Source organism: Tribolium castaneum, chromosome 10 (genome assembly GCF_031307605.1).
Source record: "Tribolium castaneum strain GA2 chromosome 10, icTriCast1.1, whole genome shotgun sequence".
NCBI classification, from domain to species: domain Eukaryota; kingdom Metazoa; phylum Arthropoda; class Insecta; order Coleoptera; family Tenebrionidae; genus Tribolium; species Tribolium castaneum.
The window spans coordinates 8,315,573-8,336,823 of record NC_087403.1 but is presented as its reverse complement, the minus strand read 5'-3'; the positions used below and the strand labels follow the sequence as shown (position 1 = coordinate 8,336,823).

General features: G+C 37.8%; 7 protein-coding genes, 1 long non-coding RNA gene and 1 other non-coding gene across 14 annotated transcripts; 6 read left to right on the top strand and 3 right to left on the bottom strand.

Moving 5' to 3' along the window:
* The first annotated feature begins 551 nt into the window (after positions 1-551).
* Positions 552-4,801, top strand: Fim (Fimbrin). The gene is made up of 6 exons (NM_001170812.1): positions 552-628; positions 999-1,429; positions 1,482-1,950; positions 3,193-3,406; positions 3,454-3,989; positions 4,038-4,801. The coding sequence occupies exons 1-6, from the start codon at positions 581-583 to the stop codon at positions 4,206-4,208; spliced, it is 1,869 nt and encodes a 622-aa protein (NP_001164283.1). The 5' UTR covers positions 552-580; the 3' UTR covers positions 4,209-4,801.
* Positions 4,454-4,541, top strand: Mir3903 (microRNA mir-3903). Its single transcript, NR_049530.1, has one exon. It is a non-coding gene; the product is annotated as a microRNA mir-3903 (primary transcript).
* Positions 4,802-4,963: 162 nt separating the features above from the next.
* LOC659484 (peroxiredoxin 2) lies at positions 4,964-6,091 on the bottom strand. The gene is made up of 2 exons (XM_965788.4): positions 5,667-6,091; positions 4,964-5,619 (listed from the first exon to the last, which is right to left on the bottom strand). The coding sequence occupies exons 1-2, from the start codon at positions 5,798-5,800 to the stop codon at positions 5,163-5,165; spliced, it is 591 nt and encodes a 196-aa protein (XP_970881.1). The 5' UTR covers positions 5,801-6,091; the 3' UTR covers positions 4,964-5,162.
* Positions 6,092-7,761: 1,670 nt separating this feature from the next.
* LOC103314521 (uncharacterized) lies at positions 7,762-8,914 on the top strand. Its single transcript, XM_015978144.2, has 4 exons — positions 7,762-7,939; positions 7,994-8,155; positions 8,207-8,371; positions 8,418-8,914. Exons 1-4 carry the CDS (start codon positions 7,856-7,858, stop codon positions 8,574-8,576), a joined length of 570 nt encoding a protein of 189 aa, XP_015833630.1. The 5' UTR covers positions 7,762-7,855; the 3' UTR covers positions 8,577-8,914.
* Positions 8,915-9,063: 149 nt separating this feature from the next.
* On the top strand, positions 9,064-12,709 carry Cht5 (Chitinase 5). Its single transcript, NM_001039435.1, is given in 8 exon segments — positions 9,064-9,255; positions 9,304-9,473; positions 9,522-9,687; positions 9,732-9,954; positions 10,000-10,123; positions 11,691-11,888; positions 11,939-12,475; positions 12,529-12,709. Coding segments are annotated over 8 exon segments (1,602 nt in total). The 5' UTR covers positions 9,064-9,203; the 3' UTR covers positions 12,661-12,709.
* Positions 12,340-13,353, bottom strand: LOC135267261 (uncharacterized). Its single transcript, XR_010335657.1, has 2 exons — positions 13,051-13,353; positions 12,340-13,001 (listed from the first exon to the last, which is right to left on the bottom strand). It is a non-coding gene; the product is annotated as an uncharacterized LOC135267261 (long non-coding RNA).
* A 158-nt stretch (positions 13,354-13,511) lies between these two features.
* LOC103314522 (uncharacterized) lies at positions 13,512-18,556 on the top strand. Of its 6 annotated transcripts, none has more exons than XM_064359430.1 (12): positions 13,512-13,530; positions 13,579-13,634; positions 16,024-16,084; positions 16,136-16,503; positions 16,554-16,785; positions 16,838-17,182; positions 17,427-17,697; positions 17,747-17,895; positions 17,953-18,000; positions 18,049-18,141; positions 18,188-18,283; positions 18,332-18,556. In XM_064359430.1, the coding sequence occupies exons 3-12, from the start codon at positions 16,043-16,045 to the stop codon at positions 18,404-18,406; spliced, it is 1,719 nt and encodes a 572-aa protein (XP_064215500.1). In that variant the 5' UTR covers positions 13,512-13,530; positions 13,579-13,634; positions 16,024-16,042; the 3' UTR covers positions 18,407-18,556. The 6 variants fall into 6 exon arrangements, with proteins under 6 accessions (XP_064215500.1, XP_015833613.1, XP_064215498.1 ...); XM_015978127.2 differs by lacking the exon at positions 13,512-13,530 and adding an exon at positions 14,399-14,464; XM_064359428.1 differs by lacking the exons at positions 13,512-13,530; positions 13,579-13,634 and adding exons at positions 14,248-14,349; positions 14,399-14,464.
* Positions 18,557-18,581: 25 nt separating this feature from the next.
* LOC100141800 (pleckstrin homology domain-containing family J member 1) lies at positions 18,582-19,555 on the top strand. The gene has a single exon (XM_001810552.4). It carries the CDS (start codon positions 18,718-18,720, stop codon positions 19,375-19,377), a length of 660 nt encoding a protein of 219 aa, XP_001810604.1. The 5' UTR covers positions 18,582-18,717; the 3' UTR covers positions 19,378-19,555.
* Sc2 lies at positions 19,547-21,160 on the bottom strand. Its single transcript, XM_966087.4, has 6 exons — positions 21,006-21,160; positions 20,788-20,850; positions 20,295-20,737; positions 20,034-20,250; positions 19,796-19,988; positions 19,547-19,750 (listed from the first exon to the last, which is right to left on the bottom strand). The coding sequence occupies exons 2-6, from the start codon at positions 20,797-20,799 to the stop codon at positions 19,623-19,625; spliced, it is 993 nt and encodes a 330-aa protein (XP_971180.1). The 5' UTR covers positions 20,800-20,850; positions 21,006-21,160; the 3' UTR covers positions 19,547-19,622.
* Between the last annotated feature and the right edge of the window lie 91 nt (positions 21,161-21,251).

The window sequence follows — 21,251 nt, the reverse complement described above, 5'->3', positions numbered from 1 at the left end:
TAAATAGAATAGATGAAGGTCTAGTGTCACGGTGATCCCAATTTTATTATCGATTCGAGGTGTGTTTGGAACATTTGCTTGAGTCACTTTATGACGGAACTAAATTTCCTGCAAGAACCCGGCTATTACGTGGTTTCCGTAAACTGTATCTTGAATAAACAACGCTAATCCCAAACTATCGATCTTTCCCTATCAGCAGGAAGTTCATGTTTTTCCACTGGATGTGGACCCATTTTTCCAAATCAGGGATTAGAAACTCATTATGAAACTTCCGATTCATTGTTCATGCAACACTGAAAATTGATTTTCCCCAAGCTTATGAAACGACTGAATTTACAAATATTTGCAGTAATACAACGCTACGGTAACATAAACTTTGCTGTTGCAAAGCACACAATTGCATTGCATCGTTGAGATTTTTGTAATCACCAGCAAAAATACGTATTGTCTTTGGCTTTCCCTTTTGAGATTAATAAGTTGATACGTACCTATCGCGATAAGAGATTATCGGAACAGAAAATTTCATGTAATTTTAAGATCAGAACTGTAAAGTTCTTGATTCTCGAAGGTTGTGTACAAAATGGCCCTCTCAAGCACAGACGAAGACTTTTTGGAAGCTTTTCAACAAGTGAGTAAACCCTGCTTCCTCAAGACGCTCAATTTTGAATTACGTGCCACTATCAAGGAATGAGAAAAGCCACTTTGTGCCTACGTGGCCGAAGCAAAATTAGTTGTTTGCGGAATTCTAAGATCGTGACAAAGCAAGACAAAAATAACTACATCTACATCCTATGCGTTTCCGGGGAATTTTGATATCACGCTGTCACAGCCCGATTAAAGTATCGCTGGGCGTGGTTTCGGCCACAAAGCTCCGTTTAAACAAATCATCGTAACCTACTTAAGTCATGCGGGACATTATTCAAATCGTTTGAACTTGCATCGCCCTTGTAATAAACCATTACCCTGACCCACTTGCATTGCAATAATTTTCTTGATAGATCGACAAAAACGGCGATGGATACATCGATTTGAAGGAATTGCGGGACGCTTTGGATGCCTGCGGGTTCAAAATCCCGGGCTTCAAGGCCCGGGCGATGGAGGAAGAGTTCAACAACTCGAACCGGGCCCGAATCCCGGGCAAAATGACCTTAGAAGAGTTCCAGAAGTTGTGCAGCGACTTGAAAGCGAACGAAGTGGCGAGTACCTTCAAAATGGCCGTCACAAAACGCGAGAATTTGCAACATTTGGGCGGAACCTCGGAGGCTTCGAACGAAGGGACCACGCATTCGGTGCGAGTGGAGGAACAGTTGGCCTTCTCGGACTGGATCAACTCAAATCTGAGACACGATCCCGACTTGAAGGACCTCCTCCCGATTGATCCCGAGGGAAAATCGCTCTACGATAAAGTCAAAAGCGGGATTCTCCTATGGTGGGTTTTCAATAAGTTATAACCACCCCGATCTATAATCTACTTGTTTTAGCAAAATCATCAACCATTCGTGTCCCGACACGATAGACGAACGAGCAATTAACAAGAAAAACCTAACTTTATACACCAAATTAGAGAACTTGACTCTAGCCTTATCGTCAGCACAAGCAATCGGTTGCAATGTTATCAATATCGACGCACATAACTTATCAAAAGGGACGCCACATCTCGTCTTAGGGCTGCTCTGGCAAATCATTAGAATCGGACTTTTTAACCAAATCACTCTGGAGCATTGTCCAGGCCTTACAACACTCTTATCAGAAGATGAGAAAATTGAGGATCTTATGAAACTATCACCAGAAGCTATTCTGCTAAGATGGGTCAATTATCACCTCGAGCGGGCCGGCGTATCGCGACGTATCAACAACTTCCAAAGTGATATCACCGATTCGGAAGTCTACACGCACTTGCTGAAGCAAATCGCGCCTCTGGAAGCCGACGTTAACACAAACGCACTTATGGTACGTCCAGAAGGAACATCAATTCACCCTTTCGTATCGTTCGTATCATCAAACGGTTTTTGATACCCACAAAATCGCACTATCAAAACATCAATCAAGTCTTTGATATAGTATTGCCAATAGATTGATATGTAAAAACTAGTCACTTTTGATGTTTTAAGGCTCCTCAAGCAGGCTTTTGGCATCAATTACACTGTCTAACAAGGTTTTTTGCCGTTAATCACATACAACATGTTTGATATACAATCTGTGACAGTATTAACAGAAAAATTGGAGAGTATGTTATTGATAAACGATTTGATCATCAAGTCTTTGATATCAATCTGATATCGCCCAATGGCTATGAGTTAGAACGGTTTCATATTTAAAAAAAAATCAGTATCTAATCAGTATCTGTAAAAGTATTATCAAAAAAATAGTGGACCATCAAGATTTTGTCATCAGTATTGTCAACATTTTACATTTACACTTTTGATATTTCAGTGCTCCTCAAGCAGGCTTTTAATATCACTTACACAACAAGTCTAACAAGTGTTTGCCGTTAATCAAATTCTACATGTTTGATATCTTGTCTGTAACAGTATTAACAGAAAAATATTGGACAGTGTGTTATTGATCATCAAATTTTTGATATCAATCTGATATCGCCCAATGGCTATGAGTCAGAACGGTTTAATATAACAAAAAATCAGTAATCAGTATCTGTACAAGTATTATCAAAAAAATAGTGGATAAATGGTTTGATTATCAAGCTTATTTTCATATTGGCCAATGTCAGTAAATGGGACAAAGTTTGATATATGTATAAAAAATCAGTACCGAATACTGTAAATGCATTAAGGGGAAAACAGTGGGTATTATTGATAACACCATCAAGCTTTTGACATCAGTATTGTCAATTGTTTGATATATAAAAGACCAGTAACGTTACATTTTTGATATTTTTGTGCTTCTCAAGCATGCTTTTCATATCAATTGCTCTGTCTGACAAGTTTTTGCCGTTAATCAAATTTAACTTGTTTGGTATCCGTATCCAAAACATCTCAAAACATTAAGAGAAAATGATAACGATTTATTTGTCAAGCTATTGATATCATTCTCTGATATTTGGCAATGGCGATGAATGGGACAGACTTTGATATATCAAAAAATTAGTCACTTGTTTTGATATCAATTTTTGAAGGCGGCGCCAACTATCAACTTTGATTTTAGGATGGGTTTAATGATATTTTGATATTGTAGGAGAGGGACTTGCACGAGCGCGCGGAGGTGATGCTGCAGCAGGCGGCGAAGCTGAAGTGCCGCGCGTTTGTGACGCCCCAGGACGTGGTGAACGGCGTTTACAAGCTGAACTTGGCTTTCGTCGCGAATTTGTTCAACAACCACCCGGGTCTGAACGAAACCAACGGGGTTTTGGAGGGTTACGAGACGGTTGAAGAGACTCGCGAAGAGCGAAGTAAGTCCCAAATTTGGAACCGCGCGAGTTGCATACAAATTTTTTAGCTTACCGCAACTGGATCAACTCCATGGGCGTCAGCCCCCACGTAAACTGGCTGTACTCCGACCTTGCCGACGGTCTTGTAGTCTTCCAACTGTACGATATTATCAAACCAAACATTGTCAATTGGAATAAGGTCCACCGGAAGTTCACAAATCCGCGGAAGAAGTTTATGGAGAAGTTGGAGAATTGCAACTATGCTATCGAGCTGGGGCGGGAGATTAAGTTTTCGTTGGTGGGGATTGCGGGGCAAGATATCAACGAAGGGAATGTGACTTTGACGTTGGCTCTGATCTGGCAGTTGATGCGCGCTTACACTTTGACGGTTTTGTCGCAATTGGCCGAGTCGGGGAACCCCATTGTGGAGAAGGAGATCGTGCAATGGGTCAATAATAAGCTGAATTCTGCGGGGAAAAATTCCTCAATCCGGAGCTTCCAAGATTCGACAATAGCCGATGCTAAGGTGGTCATCGATCTAATCGATGCTATCAAACCTGGAGCTATTAACTACGATTTAGTCAAGACTGGAGGTACTGAAGAAGTGAGTAAATGGGAGAAAGTGTTGGCTTTTTCTAGTTATTTTTTTCAGGATAATCTTGCAAATGCTAAATATGCGATTTCGATGTCGCGCAAAGCCGGTGCTAGGGTGTATGCACTTCCGGAAGATATTGCTGAGGTTAAACCGAAGATGGTGATGACAGTATTCGCTTGTTTGATGGCTTTAGATTATACGCCCAATATGGACTCTCGCCGACAGTAGGCAAACCAGGGTTAGGGGTTTTCTTGTATTGGGTTTTTTCACGAAGTTGTCACTCTCATATCATACTTATTTTGCTTAGTCTGTGATCACCAGCATTCCAATATTCAAGACCAATGTATATAACTTAATTTAAGTGAAACCTTTGAGGTTTGCGTGCAATAAAATTTATTTTGGGCTGTAACAATGACGACGTATTTTCCAAAATTGATCATTCCCATTACAAGTTGTGTATATTTGATACATTCCTTCTATTTATTTATGTTGGGGAGTGAAGTGCCATTTTACTTTTAGTAAAACATATTACATACTATTCCAACCGTAATTAAGTCTAGACTATGTCAACTTTCTAATTTTATAAGATATTGTATTTACTACAAAATCTGGATTAAGTGGCGCACAATTGTAAAATGGACCATAACTTAACATTCTGTCCGCTTCTAGCAGGAGTGAAATTTATTATTGTAGTACGTAAGAATGGACCTCTTCTTCCATTTTTCAACCCAAATCCAGTTACAGTTACCATTTCTTCCTGTTGCGATTTTTACAATCGTCGCACTTGATCCATAACAGTACTAATAAAAAAATTAATTAATACAAATTTGTTTTAATTGACTTCCTCGGACAATCTTCGCTCTCAGCTTCACCAAATTATGGTACCTACATTACAAGTGTGAAAAATACTGCCTAAAGTAAAAAAAATGAATAAAATAAAACTACAGTGTTATTAGTGATAATTTAATTTACACAAAGGGGTTTCTTGTGTGATTGTTTTTTATTTATTTTTTCTTTAGGTTTCTTATTAGTATTAAATTTAAATACAGGGTGAATTTACAATACCTGACCTGACCTGACGCAAGAACTGACTCTAGAATGTGTCAACTTTCTAACTTTATAAGATATTGTATTTACTACAAAATATGGATTAAAAGAAAGACAAATAATAAGAAAATTGTTTTAATTAACTTCCTCGAAAAAATCCTTGCTGGCGTTCACTTCCGGCTTCATCGTCTTCTTGCCGGGAGTCCAGCCCGCAGGACACACCTCTCCATGCTCGTCTGTAAACTTAAAAGCCTGGACTAGGCGAAGAGTCTCCTCCACCGAGCGCCCAACGGGCAGATCGTTGATCGTCATTTGTCTCAAAACCCCGTTCCCGTCTATAATGAACAATCCCCGGAACGGGACGCCCGTCTCCTCGTCCAGGACCATGTAATCCCGTGCTATTTTCCCTGATTTGTCTGACAAAAGCGGGATATTCATCGGGCCTAATCCTCCTTGTTTGCGAGGCGTGTTGATCCAGGCTAAGTGGCAGAAATGGCTGTCGGTTGAAACACCGACAACTGCAGTTTTGATTTTTTTAAAATCGGGGGCGCGGTCGGAGAAGGCGATTATTTCAGTGGGGCATACGAAAGTGCTAATTATTTGGTATTGTAACAATTAAGAGCGATTATTTGTACTTACAAGTCTAAGGGGTAGAAAAACAGGACGAGGTATTGTCCTTTGTAATCGTTCAAGCTTATTTCTTTGAATAGGCCGTCGACAACTGCAGTGCCCTTGAAAAAGGGGGCCGGTTTTTGGAGGCTTAGGGTTGGCATTGTTGGGAACTAGGAAAATGTGCACCGGTTTGGTCTTAAATATGAACCAGGACTGAATTTTTTCCAATCTCTTATTGCGTTTTAAAATTTTATAAAAAAGAATGCGATTGGTCTCAACTTTTTTTGATCAAATGGAAACCGTCATTAAAAACTGATTTATTAATTCCAAACTAGTAGTAATAAATGTTGTTATTGCAGAGTAAAGTAACAAGCATAATCAATTTTTGATTTACTAATGTCGGTATTGTCACGAAACATAATTTTTTTAAGAAGCCAATACGTATGCTTGAAAATATGTCGATGTTGTAGATTAGTTTCAAAGTTTTGATAAAATAAAACAAAAATTTACGAACACTGAAACCAAAAACAGGTTCTAACGCCTTAATTTCTGCAACTATATATACATTATTTACTAATGATCAATAAAGCGGGCGAATTCAAGTATGAAAGTAAAAATAATAATCATAATAGCGCGTCTTGATGAAATCTAAATAAGGTTTAGCCAAATTTATGAATTTTTTTTGTAAGTTTAAAGCAAAAAGCAGTGAATTTCACTTGACCTAATTTTTCAACGATTTTAAACGTCGTTTTTCAAAAACTATTTACAGTAGAGCTTTTCGATGTATCTCATATTTATAAAGTGATTCCACGACTAGAAAACTTTCCTGTTAGAATGTAAGAGCACCCTCTGTAATAAATCAGCTTGGAGATAATGGTCCGGCAGATCGCAGGCCGCCGATGTTATAGCAAAAAAATACCAGTCCCGATTTTAAAACTACAACATTTACTTGTCCAGTGCCCCCTTTCCCACTTTTAAATATCCTGGGACAGTTTCCACCGACTTTTTCCTCCTTTTTGTTACATTTTCTAGAAATGTCAATTGACAAATTTAAAAGTGCGCGCGCATGCGCTTTAATTTTCATCATATTTCGAGAATTCGTCAATTAAACCTTTTTAACTAATATAAAAGAGTTTCAACTCAATACTTCTTATTAATTTCTTCTTACTATTGCAATTTTTGCGTTTTTCACCCCAAATCTTGCAACGTTACTTAGCCCCCCTTGAATTCAAAGTAAAACTGAAGACGCGAGATGCAACAAAGACAGACTCATCTTTTAATGAATTAACGTAAAACACGTAATAGTTGTTGTAAAATTTGTAAGCATTTTTATTGGCCCGTTTAAGGTCGGCCATTAAAATTACGTTGGAAACCAATCACCTTAGATTTTTGGATTCAATGAAAAATTTTATTTTTGGATATGATTGGTTCGTCTGAGGGCGGCCATTAAAATTTTGGAGAAAACCAATCATTTGAGACTATTTTGATTCATTGAAAACATTTTATTTTGGGATATGATTGGTCCATTTAAGGTCGGCCATTATCATAAAGTGAGAATCCAATCACGTTGATTTTTTGGACTCATTCGAAATTTAATAAGTTAGTACTATTTAATTTGTGCAATATTTGCCCAGATTTTCGGTACTCGCAGCATTTAATTGCCAATAACTCGAGACCAATTAAATTGGGTACTTGCTTGCCAATGCAAGCTTTTTTAATCATCTACCATTTACAAAAAAATGATTATTGTCCTAGGACTCATTGTTGCATTGTATTTTCCTCGACGTCGTCCCAGTACTTTTAAAATCTCAGGAAAATATGTCAAGCTCGATTTAAGAAAATGTTGTGTACTTTGTTCTGTTCCAGGGGCTCTTATTAAATGGGCATAAAACATCAAATAATTCAATTTTAACAAGAATTTTAATTAGTTTTACACAACTGATAAAATAAGAACAAAGACAAATGCTTGATTAAAATTTTCCATTTTTTATTTGTACAAACAGGCTCAAAATATTCAATTGTTTAAAAATTTTAATGTTCTAGAAACATGCTGTTTTTTGTTAATCGATTGTTTACTTAGTGTAACGAAACATTTAAAAATGTACCCATTGTTTGTAATTTTACGCGTAGTGGTTACAAAGCTATTAAGACATTTTTATTTTAATATCGAAATAATTTCGCGATAACGATCTAGATGAATAAATAAAAGCGACAAAATGATGAACACGATAAAACTCATCATGCTACTGAAAATACTGCTATTTTCGATTTTGCTAGGCCTCACGTTTTCTCGCTACTTTGTAAGTAATTTCCACAATTGAGTGTTTTCTTTTATAAAAGGAACACATGTACAGATTGTAGGCCCAGCTCAAGTAAAAATTCTAAACGTAGCTTCGTGTCCGGAATATCCTAACCAGACCATGCAATTTGTGTTGAAAGGGCACATGTATAATAAAAGCACTCAACTTTTGGACGGGTTTTTAAGTATTCCTGATGATTTAGATAAATCTACCACCGTGAGTATTTTTAGATATGAATGTCAAAAAAAACAAAGAAACACTTTTCAGATATATTTGAAAGCATCAAGAATCGATAAGCATAAAACACAAGTGAATTCTTTTGTAATAAACGATTCTGAGGCTTGCACTGCTTTGTATAAATACGTCGGCGATTTGTGGCTCAATGTCCAGGCCCAGATCGGCATGGAACCTGGGGCTTGTCCCATGAAGAAGGTGTTTAAATCAACTGCAAAGAAACTGATAACAATAAACGTTTTAGGGGAATTATTCTGTGAAAAATTTTGTGCTCGATTTGACGAAACTAAACGTCCAAATGATTCTGGAAGGGGTTTTTAAGACTCGGGTTATTTTTAAGAACCAAACTAAACCCATATATTGTGGCGACTTCACCATAGAGCTGTCACCAAAAAGCGATTAAATAAAGTAATTCCTGTTCTCCATTAGATGAGCAAAATAAAAAGAAGAGTGACATAAATTATGCATAACAACATTCCACACGCAAAAAGAAACGTGTCTCACATAAACAAACCATTTATTGTTGGTTTTCAAAGTCAATAAACTCTTGTGGCGAATAAAATAAGGGAAATTTTCCATCAGCTAATAACGCATAGATTTTTACTGTTAGTCATTCAAAATAGAATAATCCCGTTCCTTGGTCCATTCTTTCGAAATATAAACCAGTTTAAGATTTTAAACACTTAGGTCAGTGCTCCCACGGTCAAGGTGAATAATGAATTAACAGTAAGGTGCACCCCCACGTTTTTTTGAACAAAGAGAGGTCACAAGGAAGCGACGCTCAGGATAAGGATCCTGAAGGACGCGTCTCCACGCTGCATATTAATCAGTTAATCAATGTCTTGTCATGAGAAATGAACAGTTAATATGCAGATGGTTGAAGAGCCACTATACAGTTTTATGATTTCGAAAGGTTTGCCTCTTGGTTCGATGACATAAAAAACGATCAAGAAGAGCCGCATATAAAAGTTGAAGGAACGCTGGGACTAACATTTATTCGACTGATCTCGTCCTAGCGGCACTAGAAAAAATGAAGCTGCTCCTAGCTGTAGCAACAATAATAACCCTACTGCAACCCTACGGTAAGTCATAAAAATTTTTCTCTAGGGAAGCTTTTAATATTTTTCCAGACGCAACCCCGGCCCGCATCGTTTGCTACTTCAGCAACTGGGCTATTTACCGGCCTGGGATCGGGCGCTACGCCCAGGAGGACCTCCCTGTGGACCTATGCACCCACATAGTCTACTCTTTCATCGGCGTAAATGACGCAGATTGGAGCGTCCTGGTCATAGACCCAGAGGCAAGTTTCAAAAATTCGCCTCAAACGTATTTTTAATTTTTTCTGTAGCTGGACGTGGACCAAAACGGCTTCCGCAACTTTACCAATTTGAAGAAAACGCACCCCAAAGTCAAACTCCAAGTTGCAGTGGGGGGCTGGGCCGAGGGCGGCTCGAAATACTCGGCCATGGTGGCGGAGAAGTCGCGAAGGGATGCGTTTATCAGGAGCGTAATCAGTGAGTATAGACAAAAAATTGAGTTGATTTCTAACACGTCTTAGGTTTCATGAATCAATACGAGTTCGATGGGTTTGATCTGGACTGGGAATACCCCGGGGCGGCTGACCGTGGGGGTAGTTTCAGCGATAAGGACAAGTTCTTTTACTTTGTGGAGGAGCTGAGACGGGCGTTTGATAAGGAAGGGAAAAATTGGGAAATTACAATGGCGGTCCCGATTGCCAAATTCCGGCTGCAGGAAGGTTATCACGTCCCGGAATTATGCGAGTATGTGAATGTTAATTCGTTTCGATTGCGTTAATTATTTTTTAGATTGTTGGATGCCATTCATGTCATGTCGTACGATCTGAGGGGGAATTGGGCCGGGTTTGCCGATTCTCATAGTCCTCTGTATAAGAGGCCTCATGACCAGTGGGCTTACGAGAAACTGAACGTCGTAAGTATTTTTTTTGTTTTTACAAAATTTTGCACTGTTTTTGTTATTTTGGTAAAATTGGTAAAAATTAGTATAACTCTTCACGTTTAAATAAGAAACGATTTTAGAAACATAAATAAAAAGCAAACAGATTGATAGGTATTTTATTTATTGCACTAAACACAGCTCATAACAAAAAACAACGGAAATAAAATAAATAAGTAAACACTTTCCAAATTTTCTTTTAGATTTTACAGTTTTGTTTAGAATTTTTCTACATTATTTTTTGTCATTGTTTTTGTGCTCCTCTCTCTTGAACAGGGACATTTTTAGTTTTTTACTAAAAAAATGTACTTGTGCAAAACGATTTGTTCTAGCGTATTCTACGGTTCATTTTACGTAACCTATTATAAGTTATAACATTTGATTCTTTTTGTCTGAAATTATGGTCATTTTATTTTACCTTTACTTAAAAAAACAACTGTAGCAGTTTTAAGGATTTTTCTGTGTTTTTATAACCTTCTTATAGTTCCAAAAAGTGCAATAAAAAGTCAATATTTGATTCATAATTAGAAAAGTTATAGGGCTAAGCAGTTTGTTCAAGCACATTCTACGTTTTATTTCATGTATTATGTAATTTTTAAGCAAAAAAGCAGTGAAGTAAATCTCACTTGACCTAATTTTTCAACGATTTTAAACGACTTTTTTCAAAAACTATTTATTTATAGAGCTTTCCGACGTATTTCCTCGTGTTCATAAAGTGATTCCACGACTAGAAAACGTTCGTGTTAGGATTCTTAAATTTTGTATTTATTTGTAAATCAGCTTCGAGGTCCGGCAGGTCGCAGGCCGCCGATGTTATAGCAAAAAAATACCACCCACGATTTTAAAACTATAACATTTACTTGCCCAATGCCCCCTTTCCCACTTTTAAATATCCTGGGACAGTTTCCACCGACTTTTTCCTCCTTTTTGTTACATTTTCTAGAAATGTCAATTGACAAATTTAAAAGTGCGCGCGCATGCGCTTTGATTTTCATCATATTTCGAGAATTCGTCAATTAAACCTTTTTGACTAATATAAAAGAGTTTCAACTCAATAGTCCTTATTTATTTTCTATCACTATTGCAATTTTCGCGTTTTTCACCCCAAATCTTCCAACATTACCTAGCCCTCCTTGAATTCAAAATAAAACTGACGTGAGATGCAACAAAGACAGACTTATTTTTTAATGAATTAACGTAAACCAGGTAATGGTTGTTGTAAAATTTGTAAGCATTTTGATTGGACCGTTTAAGGTCGGCCATTAAAATTACGTTGGAAACCAATCATCTTAGATTTTTGGATTCATTGAAAAATTTTATTTTTGGATATGATTGGTCCGTCTGAGGTCGGCCATTAAAATTTCGAAGAAAACCAATCACTTCAGACTATTTTGATTTATTGAAAAAATTATATTTTTGAATATGATTGGTCCATTTAAAGTCGGCCATTATTATAAAGTGAGAAACCAATCACTTTGAATTTTTGAACTCATTCAATGATTTAATAATTTCATTGCCTATTATACAATGACATTATTTTTAGAACGATGGTTTGCAACTTTGGGTCGATTACGGCTGCTCCCCGAAAAAACTAATCGTTGGAATACCGTTCTATGGCCGAACTTTCACCCTTAGTAACAGCAACACCAACTACAACCCCGGAACTTACATAAATAAAGAAGCAGGGGGTGGAAGCCCCGGACCATACACAAACGCCACCGGCTTTCTTGCGTATTACGAGGTCAGTTGCATAAACGACTAAACAAAAAAAATCACAAAAAAATAACACAGATTTGTCCCGAAATTCTGAACAAAGACAGCGGTTGGACGAAAAAATGGGACGAACACGGCAAAGTCCCTTACGCGTACAAGGGCAATCAGTGGGTCGGGTACGAGGACCCCGAAAGTGTCCAAATCAAGATGGACTGGATCAAATCAAAGGGCTACGGTGGGGCCATGACTTGGGCTATTGACATGGACGACTTTCATGGTCTTTGTGGTCCCAAAAACCCTCTTATTAATATTCTTTACGCCAACATGAACTCGTACTCGGTCCCAGAACCCACCATTTCGACCACTCCGAGGCCTGAGTGGGCGCGCCCTCCGAGTACCCCATCTGCCGATGGCTCAAAACCGGTGCAAACGACCCCAAAACCGGGACAATGGGTGCCCGAGAAGTCCACATCGACGACTCAAAGGACCACAACGGTGAGTACGACTGAGGCTCCGCCAGCCCCAGCTGTCTCAAATCCGCAAAACGAAGTTGATGGATCAGTGGCCCCCAAGGAGTGTAAACAGGACTTTATGCCACATGAGCTTTGCGATAAGGTAGGTGGATGATTTAAATAATGTTTAGTTTTATTTTAATTTTTCGTGTGTAGTACTATCGTTGCGTACATGGGAAACCCACGGAATTTGCATGCAGACCAGGGACTGTTTTCCATACTCAGAGCAATATTTGTGATTGGCCGGAACATGCCGATCGTGAAAAATGCAAAAAGATTGAACAATAATAATGTTTGACTGATTTAACATAAGATATCCTATGTATTATTTTATTATAAATAAAATATTTTTTGAATTGGGTTGTTTTTTATTGTTGAAATACAGTGTGGTGAAGCACCTTCTTAGTCGGTAAAACAGATTACCTTTATATTTTTTTCTCAAAAGTCAAATTTTTTATAAAGTTTTTTGTCCGCATTATTTGTGAGTATTTTTATGCATAAAATTGTTTATTGTCATATTATTACACAGGAATCAGCGCTTGGTGAGCCCTAGTACAGCAAATCGACGAAATTTGAGACTTCCAGGTAAGTCCAGGGGTAAGTTTTCCTAGGTGAGGCGTTGGGTCTTTCTGGAAAAAGTCTTAAGCTTTGGAAGACCCACATTGACAAAAAGTTTACCAAAACGTGAAAATACGTGATAGCCGATATAATTTTCAAATTTCACGTATAAAATTTTGTTGTTTTGTTGCGGCCAATACATTCTGAATATTTTCAAGAGTGTGACAAAATACATTGGTTTTGGGGTAAAATATGTATGGGAAATTAGTTAAAAATTTGCTTTGGTCAGTAAATTCCCTTCGAAAACATTCCATTTCATTTAATTAGTGAAAAATGTCATCATCAGCCATGGTCGGTAAAACAGGTTACATTTGTATTTCTAGTCGGTTTTAATTTGTTTAAAAAATTATTTATTTATACGTTATTTATTACAACTAACTGAGCATTTATTTCAAAATTATTACGACTTAATTTTCTGTGTAGTTAATATTTCACACAACATTAGTCGAGTAAAGGACCTTTAGGTCGGTAAAACAGATTACCTTCACATTTTTGTCGCAAAAGTCAAATTTTCAATAAAGTTTTTTGTCGGCGTTATTTGTGAGTATTTTTATGGATAAAATTGTTTATTTTTATACTATTACACAGGAATCGACGCTGGGTGAGCCCTAGTGCAGCAGAGCGAGGAAACTTCCGACTTCGAGGTAAGTCCAGGGTAAGTTTTTGTACGTGAAGCGTTAGGCCTTTCAGGAAAATGTTTTAATTATGCCTTGGAAGACCCACATTGACAAAAAGTTTACCAAACATGAAAATAAGAGATAGCCGATATAATTTTTTTTATTCTGTTGCCGCCATTTTGTGAGGTTATGGGGGTTTAATGTTTTCTCACATTTTTGTTAAGCTGGTAATCCAGTTTTATCACTACATTTATTATAATAAAAAACCTAGTGAAAAGTAGCGCGGAATTTCTAAATTACTGTTCGCGCATGCTTACAATACATATTTATTATGTAGAAGTACATTTTGAATATTTTCAAGAGTGTGACAAAATACATTGATTTTGGGGTAAAATATGTATGGGAAATAAGTTAAAAATTTGCTTTGGTCAGTAAATTCCCTTCGAAAACATTCCATTTCATTTAATTAGTGAAAAATGTCATCATCAGCCATGGTCGGTAAAACAGGTTACATTTGTATTTCTAGTCGGTTTTAATTTGTTTAAAAAATTATTTATTTATACGTTATTTATTACAACTAGCTGAGCATTTGTTTCGAATTTATTAAGACTTAATTTTCTGTGTAGTTAATATTTCACACAACATTATTCGAGTAAAGGACCTCAAGGTCGGTAAAACAGATTACCTTCACATTTTTTTCGCAAAAGTCAAATTTTCATCAAAGTTTTTGTCTACGTTATTTGTGAGTATTTTCATAGTTAAAGTTGTTTATTCTGATATTATTACACAAGAATCGACGCTGGGTTGGGCCTAGTACACCAGAGCGACGAAATTTGCTACTTCCAGGAAGTCCAGGGGTAAGTTTTTCTGGAAGGTAAAGCTTCGGGTTTTTTAGGAAAAATTTTTAAGACTTGGAAGACCCAAATTGACAAAATTGCTTACAAAAACGTAAAAATATATGATAGGCGAAATAATTTTCAAGTTTTCAATTTAAAATTCTATTATTTTTTGTCGCCTATTTTGTGAGGTTAGGGGGGCTCAGGATGTTCTAGAACATTATTGTTGTGATAGGAATTGAATTTCATCCCTACAATTATTGTAAGATAAAACCAAGTAAAAAGATAGCGTGGAATTTCTAATTTATTGTTCGCGCATGCTTACAATGCGTAGAATTACATTTTGAAAATATTATTTTTTAAGGAGTGTGACAAAATACATTAATTTTGGGGTCGTATTTGCATAGCAATTAAGTTGTAAAATTGCTATTATTAGTAAATTCCATTTTAAATTACTTTATTTCACATAAATAGTGAAAAGTCTCGTAATCACCCCTGGTCGGTAAAACAGGTTTCATTAAATTTTTTTGCCCTTTTTTTATTTGTTTAAATAAAAATGGTTTATCTATTTTGTTTATTACCAGAAAGTATAGACTACATTTGAGATCGATAGAATTTTCTATTTTCGTATAATTAATCCTTCACAAAGTACAGTCGAGTGAAGCACCTCTTAGTCGGTAAAACAGAGCACATTCATGTTTTTTCACAAAAGTCAAATTTTCTATAGTTTTTCTCTTGCGTTATTTGTGAGTATTTTTATGGTTAAAATCATCTATTTCAATATTATTACATAGAAATCGAGTTTTGGTAAGTTCCTACACATCAGAGGGACAGAAATTCCGACTTGGAGGCAAATTTAGCGGTAAGTTTTTCAATAAACAATAAGGCGTCGGCTCATTCAGCATAAAGTCTTTAAAATTAAGCCCTGGATGTCTAAAAATGATGAACTACTAGCTACCTAAAAAATAAAAATAAACAATGGTCGATATAATTTTTATGAGTTAAACGTATTTTTTATGTTTTTTTGGTCGTTATTTTGTGAGGTTAGGGGGCCTTTGAATGTTCTAGAACATTCTTCTTTAGCTAAAGATTGAATTTCGTCTTCATATTTGTTGTAATTAAAACCATTGATAAAACTTGTGAAAAGTCGCGCGGCTTTTGTAATGTATTGCTTGCGCATGGTCACAACGCATTTTCGTTATCTGGAATTAAATTTTGAATATTTTGACGAGTTGTGGCCACTTATTTTGATTTAAGAGTGGTGTATAAACAGCAAATAAGATGAAAAACTATTTTTGCGCTATAAAAAATAATTGCATAACAATTTTGTGCGGATTTTTGTGTTGGGCTGCCACCCTTAGTAAAAAAATACCAAACAATGTAATAAACTTGCGCGAAATTTTCTATTTTCGACTGAATATTTCTAATTTTGTTATTTAAATTTGGTTTTTAATTGATCCCTTTGGAGGATTTTTGTTACAATTTTCGTATTTGAACAACATGGCGACACAAAAATAACTAGACCTTGACAATAAGTTCCCGGCGTTTTTTCAGGTTAAGTAATTGTTTATGTTTTTTAGAAGTGCAAAAACATCGAAAATGGCACTAGCACGGAAAACTCAATTTGTTATCAATTGCTCGGTAAATCCCCCTCAAAAATCTTACTCTTTATTTAATTAATAAAAATTGTAGCAATCCGATTACTACATTCATTGCATTATTAATTCTGGAGTCATCTTAGACGAAGACATGGAGTTAATTTTGACGTATTTCGCAAGTGATGATCGTTACAGTCAGGAGATTAAGTTATCGGTTTTGCAAAAAATAATTGGTTGTGTCTCTTTGGCTGGAACGATCTTTTTGGTGGAAAGAAAATACCCCCTTTATCTTTTGCCGATTTCGGCCACACCAATGTTTTTGATGATGCTTAAAACAATGCGCCGCTCCATTCAACAAAAAACACAACAACGTAACTTCGAGGTTTTTGTTGAAACGACTGGTAAGATCGCGAAACTAAATCGCGTGATTTGTGAATATTTCAAGCACAGAAACGTGCCAAGGTAAGTTTTTAAGTTGCTGAAAGCGCAACGACTTTACAGTATTTTTCTAGTACTGAAACTTCCGATATTCTCAATCCGTACACGACTGCAATGAAGAAGTTGCTCGAAGTAGTTTTCATGGAGGAAACCACTTTGTTATACAAACTACGACTTTGCGTACGCGAATTTGTCGGTTACGTGCCTTTCCTTAAAAAGGACTATACCCATGTGGACTATATTGAAATACATACCTTGACCAGCCTAAAGATTCGCAATATTAATGACTGTGTTATTCAACTGAAAGTAGGCCTAATTATTTAGCACATGTTCTCACTTTTTCAACATTATTTTTTAGCAACTCTGTGATATCTATGTATTACTAGCTTCCAATTGCCTAACTTCGTTGTCGGTGGCTTTGAGCCCGCGAGTTTGGTCCATATATAGAGTTGATCTGGAGTATATCTTGGAGGTACTCATTCCGAGAATGAGAAAACTCTCTGAACAATGTTACAGCGCTATAAGCAAAAAATTCGATGATTTAAAATTCTATAACTTGAACCGAGGCCAGGTCAAAAAGCGCATGATGAAGATCAAACGCCATAATGGGCAGACAAAACTGTATTTGGGGACTTGCGATATAATGGTATACATTTCAGACATCATTGAGAAGTCTGAAATAGTGTACAAAAAATTGCAGGAGGTGAGTCTTGTTTTTATATTGATTAAACGACGAGGGAGGAGGTATACAAAGATTATATAATTGTTTTGTGCAAGACGAACTGGGTATAAAATGTAGTTTGCTTGATAAACATTTTATATTATTGATTTCTTTAATTCCGGTACTCAGTTTTGCTTGTAATCCCCTCTTTTTGACCTCTTAACAGATTAGGGAGGGCAATTTTTTATTTAATTGATAAAAACAATTACAAATGGCTTTCAATCAGCACAATCTCCAAACCATGCACGAGCGCGAAGTTGTTGGAAAGTGCATTGCGGAGCTCCGCACTCACGTTTTTGAATACTACGAGGCTTTGGATGTTTTGCATAAACATTACGAGATAAATCTCAACAAACCAAAACGCGATCCGCAATCAAAGCTCGTTGAGATACCAGAGGATGGCCCTATTCCCTCAACCAGTCGCGGGAACGCTGCTGATGCGAGCTTGAATCCTGTTGAACCGGACAAAGACGAGGAATTTGAGGCTTACGTTGGGGGTATAATTGTCAAAATAATAGAAAAAAAAACTGACGATTTTTTCCACAGCCAATGATAATAATTCCGATAGTAGCACCAGCCACAGTGCTTACGATGAGCAGGAAAACCGCAGATACGCCTCTCTGCTGAGCCAAGAACTGAAGTCCAAATTGATAACTCACGCCACTTTCATGGCCGCAAGACAACGCAGAGGACTTGTCAGTATTTCAGAAAATAGTGCCGAGATCTGCAACTTTCTCTTTTCAATTTTTCAGAAGGACGAAGACCCTGAAGTGACTACTGAAGAGGTGCCTCCACGACTTGTAACCCCATTCGGTGTCAAATACTCTCTCTAATAAAATTTATTTCAGTTCAGGGTGCCCGAACATTTGCCACCGCTGCCTCCTCTCGCTCCTGTGCCACAATTTCGTCCTGTTCCACTTGCATTACCCAACGATCAACCTGTTGTAAAATAATCCCGTAAATTCAAGAACTAATTGTTTGTTTTAGGCCAGGCCTCTCGTTCCTCCCCCGCCCCCACCGCCGCTACCGCCAATTGATTTGGGCGAATTTGAGGAGCCGCCCCCACAAGAGGGCGATTACACTGTAGGATAACACACGAATAATTACAGTTTGATGATTTTGTTGTTACAGGTGAACCACTTCCTCGACTCTCTCAAAGCCGCAGCTCAGAGTCGCTCCAGCAGTGAGGAGGTCTTCCAAGATTAAATTTTGTTCGCATGTTTTTAAATTTTGTTAACGTTTGATGTGTTCAGTTTAGTTTTTGTTCTTTGTTCATTCTTTTGTACTTAATTCGTTTGCGTTCAAATAAATGTTAAAAAAATACAAAAAAAAATAAAAAAGCGTTAGAAAACCCAACTCTTGTTTTGTATTTTACCACGCATGTCACGATGTCCCCTCTCCCTGAAAGCCCCGAGACGTCAAAAAGTTAGGCTATGTTTACAGAATTAATATTCCAAATAATGTAGCCCCTGCCAAAATTTTCCCCAGTGCGCCTAAAAATAAGTGTATTTGTGAAAATGCGGTTCAACGATAGGGAGTTAGTGACAGTGGGTGAGAGCAAGCCAGACTTGGAGGGAATCCTTCACCACATGAAGCCCCAAGCCAACGATTGGTCCGACTGGTACCAGCAGCCCTCATTTAAAGAGAGACATTTCAAACTGATTGCGAATTTGTTGTATTATTACCGGGTGAACGCCAGCGAACAAGAGCAGCAACAGCCCCTTGGGGTCCTAGTCTTAGAAAACGCACAAGTGGCTTACGAGAGGCCCCACAAAGGGATTCCTTTCGCCTTTTCCATCACATTTAAAGTAAACGATAAGTTTAAAGATAATGAAGCGAAACATATTTTTTCGTGTCGTTGCGACGCCGACGTAAACAAATGGGTGTCAGCCTTGAAAATGCACTCATATGAGTACTGGAGGTGCCAGTACATCATCCTCAAGACGAAAATTAGCATGAAGACGGGACAAGACCCCATTTTGGACTACATGAGGAGTAAGAATCCCAGCGGCAGCCAGGCGAAAAAAGTGGAGGTGAAAAAAGTGAGAAACAAGGAAAAGAAATCGACGTTTTGCAGTCACCTGGAAAGTTCCACCTTTTTTGAGAGTAGTTACACGGAAACCAAAGTTGTTACTAAAACGAGTAACATTGCTGTGGATAATTTAATAGATTTGTAATTATTACCAAGATCTCTTGCCTCAGGTCAGTGTCAAAAAATTGTAGCTTTTATTGTAATATATTTATTTATTTATGTAACTAGATACAAATCAAGGAACAAAACGACAAATGCACTTAATTTTGGCCTAACATGACCATTTGTACCTTTATTTATTGAATAAAACTCGATCCATCAAACCATTTTATTACGCAAACACCACTTAAAAAAACAACAAAATAGGAAACAAGAACCCAACCGTGGAAATTAAATCAGGAATGGCAAAATCGCCTTCCTCTTCTTGGGATAATTCGGGAACTCCTGCCTGTACTTTTTGTGCTTGCCGATGGCCCACACGGTCATCTGGTAGAGACCCGCGAGCGCAAAAATAAAAACTGGAAAAAAGCGTTAGCTGGTCGGCCGCCAAAAACCACTTTTACCTGGAAAACAGCCCGTCAAGAGCGTGAAACCGACCCAAGACCCAAACTCGTAGGTGTAATTAGGACATGAGACGTAATTGAATAATTTCGTGAACGGGTTTGAGTCCGGTACTGGAATTTTCCGCACGGTCGAGCCCTCGGGCCGCAAATTTCGCAACAAAATGTGGATACTCAAATTGCCGAGTTCGCAGAACTGGAAGGAAAATTTAGCGAAAGTGGGGCGGGAAAATTCACCTACGATAAAAATGAAAACGCCGAGGTGGAACAGCCACTTCGGGGGCGCCGTGTGCAAGGGGTGGTTGACATGGTAGGCTAGATAAATGGCGAAGCCCCAATAGTACGAGCAGTTCTTAAACAGGTTGAAAATCGGCATCGTCCCGTGGGAAAATCGGTGCACGAACGCCGTTTCAAGGATTCGTTTCCCGTAGTGAATAGTCCATAAAATACCAGCATAGCTGAAACAAACAATGCGTTTTCGTTCGACTCGCAAAAAACTTACTATGCATTATCTTGGACTTTGATAAGTGAGCCGCCGCATATTTTGTTAATTTGCTCGACCGGAAAAACATAAAACGGGAAGATATTCCGCGCGTTTTGCCCCCGGCCCTGCTCCAGGCTCTTGCCCCCGTAGAAGCAGTGCGGGAACAGGAACAGGGCGCCGTACAGGAAAATGGGGCCCGCGTATTCCAAGAAGAAGACGGTGTCCCACCCGATTTGCGGCCCCAAATCCTTAACGTAAATCGTGCCGGCGGTCTCTAAGTGGATTTTGCCAACTTCCTGGCTGTCTTTCTCGTCTTTTCCCTTCGGCCCGTTCCGAATGGACTGGCGCTCGACCCCCAGCCTAAAGTTTTTGAAAATTTCCTTTTTCAAGTCCTTCACCGTCGCCGAACTCGCCAGTGAGACTTTCCCGACCGGTTTTCCGGACGTTTTCACCACTTCCAACTGGAAATAACGCAAGTCATGGAAATTCAATGCGAAAAAACCGAACGTACCTCGAGAGCCATGACGCTGTTGAATTTTCTTCGACGCCGCCGGAATGTGAACTTCAAGGATACCTTGAATACATTAACATAACCTTCAACTTTGGATAACACTTTTTCAATTTCAATCGCTTATGATCAATGAATGACTACACAAGTTTGCTTACTAAACGATACTGTTTTAAGCGAACTTTACACGATGGTGTGGTGATTTACGATTTTGGACTTACCTGGCCACCGAATAAACAACTAATTAAACGAGGATGGATTCCAAAATTCCACCAATTAAACAGAGACACTGAACCGTCGAATGCTTAATAAGCAATGGGGCAAGTGGGAAGTCGGACAATGGTTTTGCATTTAATTAAAAATTGATTGTTTCGGTTTCGTCGACTTATCAGTCACGTGGTCGAAAAACGACCGGCCGGCCCCGTAAACCCTTTTTTAATAATAAATAATTGGAAAGGAATGTTTTT